Source organism: Dendrobium catenatum, unplaced genomic scaffold (assembly GCF_001605985.2).
Source record: "Dendrobium catenatum unplaced genomic scaffold, ASM160598v2 fragScaff_scaffold_9, whole genome shotgun sequence".
NCBI classification, from domain to species: Eukaryota; Viridiplantae; Streptophyta; class Magnoliopsida; order Asparagales; family Orchidaceae; genus Dendrobium; species Dendrobium catenatum.
This window is the reverse complement of record NW_021318471.1, coordinates 3,206,110-3,213,158: the sequence shown is the minus strand read 5'-3', so window position 1 is coordinate 3,213,158 and position 7,049 is coordinate 3,206,110. Positions and strand designations below refer to the sequence as shown.

Here is a 7,049-nt window from a genome sequence, read left to right as displayed (position 1 = left end):
AAACCACCACCTTCAATGGCTCAATGGTGTAACTCCTCAATATATCATGCATCACATAAACCTTGAAAGAGGCAACATCACACACATAGTTTAGTAAACCCATTTCCTGGTGTTAGGTGTTTCTCTTGTGGCATGTTAAGACACATAGCTCGCACTTGCACTATCCACCGTAGAGCACATTTAGTGTGGAGGCCTAAATTACAATAATCATAGCATAACATGAAATCATCTCATTCATTCAAGCATTGGAAAAATTCCACCATTACAAAACCATGCCAACCCAAATCTATTTTGATGAGAAATGCCCCGTGAATTACCCATAGGACATAGGAGGTAACCTTTATCCAGACAAAACAGACCTATTGAAAAATTCTACTGAAGGATATTCGATCACTAGACCACCTCCTCCAAAACAAGGTCCCAATAGTTTTTAGATTTACTTCTTTGTTGTTGTTGCTTATGAGTTTCTGTGTTTACAGTTGTGATGATTCTTCTATGAGTTTAGTATTTTCTTGTGTTATTTTGAGTTTTTGAGATGATGTTATGTGAGATGATATGAAATGAGAAATATGATTGTATGTGCTCCTTGTAAATGAATGAAATGATGAAATATTTTGTTCACTTGCATTGAATTTTATTTCTTGATTTTTTTATGTTTTTAATAGAAAAATCTTTTGTAGTTGATCATTGAAATGGATTCTCAATTACTTTGCTCGACAAATTAATTTTCATATAAAATTTAATCTTTCAAAAAATTTAAATCAAATTATTATTGGATGTAGAATAGGAGATCAATTTCATGTTCTTATTGACAAACATATCAAAGCTATAATTGTTGCAAGATTGATGTCTTATTATTTTTATTTTTTCAATATATTTATTTTTATTATTAGTGAAATTTGAATTTAGATTATTGATATTGGAATGACCCAAAAGTAAAAAAAAGGGAACATGCACAAAGTGTGCAAAAAAAAAAAAATGCACAAAGGTTCACAAAATAAGAAGACATATAAAATTAGTCCAAATACAAAAGATGCACAAAGTATGCTACAAATATTCAAAAAAGATGTGCAATATCTCCAACTAAAATTATTATATTTTTCTTTCCTTTATCATTCTATCTCTAATCCAAATCAATCATATTCACTATTAAATTCAAAATTAAATAATATTTATTTAATATTTTTTGTAAAAATTATTTTTTATTTAATTTGTCTAGCATGAACAATGAACCTAGTTGACTTTTCTTATCTTAGTTGTTCTTTGATTTAAAAATTTGAAAATTTTCTTTTTAGTATTACGAAATTAATATTGTATTTGTAATTGGTTTAAAATCCATTTCTTCTTCAACTCTTTTGGTTTATCTGTAGAAATCTTTCATTTTAAGATGTACTTTTCTTTTTGTTGTTATCAAAAGGGAGAGTCATAATATTGTTTGAAGATTATTGTATGTAAGTTGTGTGTATGTATATGTTATATTATGAATGTGTGTAATGTGATGTGTTTATGTTTTGAAAGCTTGAATGTTCGTGTTCGTGTTTTTGTTTGAGTTATTTTTATTTTAGTAGTTGTTGTTTGTTGTTTCTTTTTAATTTTTAGGTTTTTATTTTTTTTATTTTAATGGTAACCCCTAAATTTAAACTGGTCATTTATTTAGGGGGAGCTAAGAAGAAAATTACTTTAAATTTTAACTCCAATAATAATTATTTTTCCATCATAAAAAAGGGAAGATTGTTATAACTAAGTTTTCATAACTATGTTTTCATATCATGTGTGTTTTTGATGATTCAAAATTATTGTGTTAATTACTGTTTGTCCTAATATATATTGAAAATATTTCTTTTATTATTTGTATGTACTAATATTTTAGAAAAATCATACTCCAGTCTACCGAATACTTCAAGACATATTAAATTAGGATTTCTTGTAATGAAGTCTATAATTTTTTTTATTTTTCTTGTGTCTGAGATAGTGTGCTTATAATTGGATAATCGTACACATATACACTGGCAGAGTGAGTCGAAACTTTAAATTTAATTAAATAGTTCATATTGTATGATGTATGGGTCGAATAGACAACTCATAGAGTATGAAATGGGGTCATACCTAATCATACTAAACGAACTTATTCAGTTTTTCAACTATTTGTACAGTACAATGTCAATTTGTACATACAACTGACAGAGTACAAAATCAGGTTTGTATAAAATCATATATGGATTTTTGAACTATTTGTATGGGATGATATACATTTCGTACGGATGATAAAATTGAGTTCATGCTAGTTCGTATATATAGATTTGAATTATTCGTATGAGATGTTATAAATTTATATAGACGGGTCGTACGGGACTATATGCGATTGTATAATACAATCATACGACAGTTTTATTGCAATTTTTATTTTATTTTTTATGATTTTTCATGTCCTTTCTATATAAGGAGTTCTAAAAACTATCAATAAATACATTTGTTGTGAATTTCTCTTGAGAATAGCCATTGAGTGTGAATGTTTGGGAGAGATTGTGAGAGTGAAGATTAGATATCAAGTGAAGGGGAGTTATAAGGATTGATAAGGTTGCCCAAAGCAAGAATGTCTTTATCTCTTTGAAGTTTCTGCCCATCTCCTCTGAAGGCTCTTAAGTGAAGTTCTTCAACATTATCGTGGGTTCTCTGCTTCACTGGGAGGGTGAAAAAGGACGACGGTTCTCTGCCTTCACCAGTGAGGGTGAAAAGGAATGACCGTTTTTTTGCCTTCACATGGGAGGGTGAAAAAGGATGACTATTCTCTTTCGCACCAGGTTGGTGGGAAAGAGTTTGTAAGGGCTTCTCTGCCTTGCGGTGGTACCAAAGGAGAGTCACTATTGTTTAGTACAGTACCTAAAGAAGAAGTCTTCAGCGAGTGGATGTAAGTCTAGTTGGACCAAACCATTATAAAATTTTTGTTCTTCTATTTTCTTTTATTTTCCACTTTTTTATTTTATGCACTTTAGTGTTTTGTGGTTTAATTTTTTTTTTTTTTTTTTGTGAAAATCATATTCAAACAACTGCAAATTTTAAGGATTAGAGATTTAATTTTCTAGAAATTGATTTCAAAAATTCCAAAAAAAAAATTTAAATAATCAATTTATCCCCCTCTTAGTTAGCCTTGTGACAAACTTAATAGGTCTAATAACCTATTCGTACTTTCATGCCAGTGGCTAGGGGGTCATGCTTATGACCTATACTATCACATCAATAGAAAATTACCTAAAAATTGCATGCTTTATAAGTGATACATATATAATGGGCATTCTTACATATTCTTCTGATTCCCACAGAAAGGAGGTAGTTTTCGTTGTGAAAGATCTTGAAGAAGTTATGGGTATTACATGTGATAACTAGCATGTAGATACACATAATTTAAGTGGCAATAGAATGGCAAACTATGATATAATAGTTGGTGGAATATTTGCTGGTTTTATTGAGAATCTCGATTTAGAGGAAAATTCTCTAGTTATAGGATCGCAGTTTGAGAATTCGTTCAGTTTCAAACAATTCACTCATTCCAACACAATAATACATAACTTTTATATCAAGATTAAGGCTACTAACAAATCAAGAGTTATTGCCGCATGCTCATATCGTGGTTGTCTTGGAGGATATGAGCTTCATTATATTATAATGGCTGCTCTATTAAAGTGAAAAAAATTACATCCTGCATATTTATACCCAATGGTAAAAACAACTTGGAAGAAGCAAGTAAGTACAAGCTAGGTTGCGCACGAAATCAGGACATTTTCAAAAGAAATCTTGATATTACACCAAAGGACATTAGTAATAACTTGAAGACTACTTATGATATGAGCTTGCCATATATGAAAATATTTGGTCTCTTGCTAGTGCTCTTGATCGAATGTCGATCAAGAGCACTAGCAAGAGATCAAATATTCGGATCAATAGATGATAAGTATAAGTTGGTTCCAACATTAAGGTCTGAATTACTCAAAAGAAATCCAACCTCTCATGTAACATATCAATGTGACAACCACAACAAATCAATTAAGAGATTCTTTGTTAGTTATGAAGTTTGCTTTGATGGCTTCCTCATTAGTTGTAGATTTTTAATCGGCGTTTATGCATGCCATTGAAATCAAAATATTTAGGTGTACTACATTTTGCGAATTGTCTTGATGGGAGTAATAGCCTCTTCATAATTGCTTATGTCGTTGCTGAATCTGAATAAGGTAAGAGTTGGGAGTGGTTTTTGAAGAATTTGTCAGAAGCTTTTAGTTGTGCTATAGAACATTTAGCCTTCATATAAGGTATGGAGAAAGGGCTAGGTGAAGCAATTAATGTTGTTTTTTCCAAAATCCGAGCACAGCGTGTGCATGAGACACCTTTAGAAGAACATAAAGAAAAAAAATTTCACTGTGATGATGGCCACAAATTACAGAAGGTTGTTTGGATTGCCACAAATAGTTTTAGTCAGCACAATTTCAATGCATATTTTGAAGAAATTCGTAGCCTTAATCTTGAAGTATATTCATACCTAAGTGCATTGACATGTAAGTGGTCTAAATTCACTTTTTCTCAACATGATTAGAGGAATGATGATGGAGTAATGCTCTAAAGGAAGCTAAATTACCATTCATGAAAGGGGCAATATATAATGATGTCCTGGTTTCACATTCATGTCGTCGTCTTGCTCAAACTCATTTCACAAATCAAGAAGACCTACAATTGCAAATCAAATTTGAATTTTTAACTATAATTAAAAACCTCAAACTGAACGGACTTCACTGCTTTATCCATGATATAATACACAAGCTCACTCCTTTGTTTATGACTGGAAACTAATTTAGGTACTACAACATCGCCTGAAAATTATATCTTTCCACCTTAAGATTGAACTATATAGGTCTGTCAAATCTTTAAAAAATTCATTTTTTCTATATCTTTACAATATCATGTGTACAATAAAGACAATTTAGTCAGAATGTGGATTGCACTGGTTTTCATATGGACAAAGCAAACATAAATATCTCATAGTGGCATTTTATTAAACAATTGTCATACAACATTCCAAACAAGGGTTCAGCCCGTGTACTAGCTTGCGAAAAGATGGCAGAGCGGGTTTACGGAGAGGAGATAGATTGATTTTTAGAAAGTCAAAAAAAAATTTTGTGATATGTGTGTAAATAAGTAAGTTTAGATGCTATATGAGTGTGTAAAAAGCCCTTTATTTTAATGCATTATGCTACTTGCAAGTTTTAAAAAAAAAAAATATGCCTTTCAAAAACAACACTTTGAACAACGACTAAAATTCACGTTTGTAATCATCAATACCTCGGTATTTTATTCTTTTATTCTTCCATACAATATTAACGGATTCATATTGAACAAAGTAACACTGATAATTTTCTTAAGAAAAACTCAAAAACTAAGCATTAATAAATTCCTTAACAGTAACAAAAAACGCTTCCGCAGCCGCCGGATCAAATAACTCGATCGCGTGAATGCCTTCCTCTTCGAGCTGCACCACCACTCGTACTCCAGCCGCCTCCATTACCTTCACAAACTGCCGCTGCCGATCAATCAACGGATCCCCTCTGCGGCCTTTAATCAAACACCTAGCACGAATCTTCGAAATTTTCGAGACGCACATCGCCGCCGCAGGATTAGAGTACTCATGATCGCGATCGGCACCCAGAGGTAAAGCAAGCCTCCACATCATATCACTTGTCCGCAAAGGGAGGATCACGTCGTTCTCCGAATCATCCTCTGATTTGGTCCGCTCCTGCCCACCCAGGTAGGGCTGGTTGAGCAGAACCCCAGCGATCTTCAGCGGCTGGAGATCGAGATCAGCGATGCGTATTGCGGCGTGGAACGCCATGTTTGCGCCGGAGCTACTTCCGGCTATAAAAACCCGGTCAAAGTCGGCGTGGGATGCGAGCCACGAATCCCGTGCAGAGGAATCGGCAGCGGCTTGGGTTCGTAGCCACAGGATGGCCTCGAGGGCGTCGTCGTAGGCGGCAGGTAGGCGGTGGTCGGGGGCGAGGCGGTAGTCGAGGGAGAGAACGAGGGCAGAGAGGGATTGGGCCATTTGCTCGCAAAAAAAGTGGTAAGGGGCGGAGGAAGAATTGAACAGTATGAAGCCGCCTCCATGGAAGAAGAGGATGATAGGAAGTTTTTGTAGAGAGGACGAAGGGACGTATAGACGGAGGGAGGTTTTTAAAGAGGAGTTGAGGGGTATGTCTCGGGATCGGACGTCGGCACGGTCGATAAGGTCGGAGGGAGGGATTTGGGGGACGAAGGGGCGGGTGATGGTGCCATCAGGGTTTTCAGTGAATTGCAGGAAGAGATTTGGGGAATTAGGTTTTGCTGAACATTCGATGCCGTGGTCTCCCATTCTGTTGCCGTCAGACTTCGCTTGGTTTGATCTAAGGAATGCGGACTAAATGGGATTTTATAGGGAAACTTAAGTGCCATCACCTTCTAGTTTCAATATAAAACAAATTAAAATTTATAACTATAGTTATTTAATATCAAATTATTATATATAATTTTTCAAAAACAGTAAATATATAATTAATAAAAAAATAAGACAACTAAAACGTAAGCCTATAATAATAATAATAATTAAGTGATAGATGTCACAATTTTGTGTGAAGATTAGACACATAAAATTAATTATGATTGATATTAAAATATTTATGTGAAAATTCTTAAAAAAAATATCATAGGACATGATCAGATTAAAATGATATGTGATACAAATAAGAATTAAAATGATACATATCCTCTCAATAGAAAGAGATGAGATTATAAAGTTTGGAAAAGTAACTCAAAGTCGTTCGACTATAATAGAGATTGTTGGAGAAATAGTAAAGGATTATGACGATGAGAATAGTGATGGTTGAGGGACCATGAGGTGATGTTAGTAGGTGACAACATTTCGGCCATGACTTTAAAGTAATGGTGATCATGTAATAACAGTTGAGCCTTGATAAGCAAGTGGAGGTAAACAAGAATTGGCCATCAGGCTACAATAGTTGTTAACGGTGATA

The 7,049-nt window shown here is 33.7% G+C and overlaps 1 protein-coding gene across 1 annotated transcript; it reads right to left on the bottom strand.

The window, feature by feature from the left end:
• Positions 1-5,401: 5,401 nt before the first annotated feature.
• LOC110110276 (probable carboxylesterase 8) lies at positions 5,402-6,425 on the bottom strand. Its single transcript, XM_020841673.2, has one exon. The coding sequence runs from the start codon at positions 6,389-6,391 to the stop codon at positions 5,423-5,425; it is 969 nt and encodes a 322-aa protein (XP_020697332.1). The 5' UTR covers positions 6,392-6,425; the 3' UTR covers positions 5,402-5,422.
• Between the last annotated feature and the right edge of the window lie 624 nt (positions 6,426-7,049).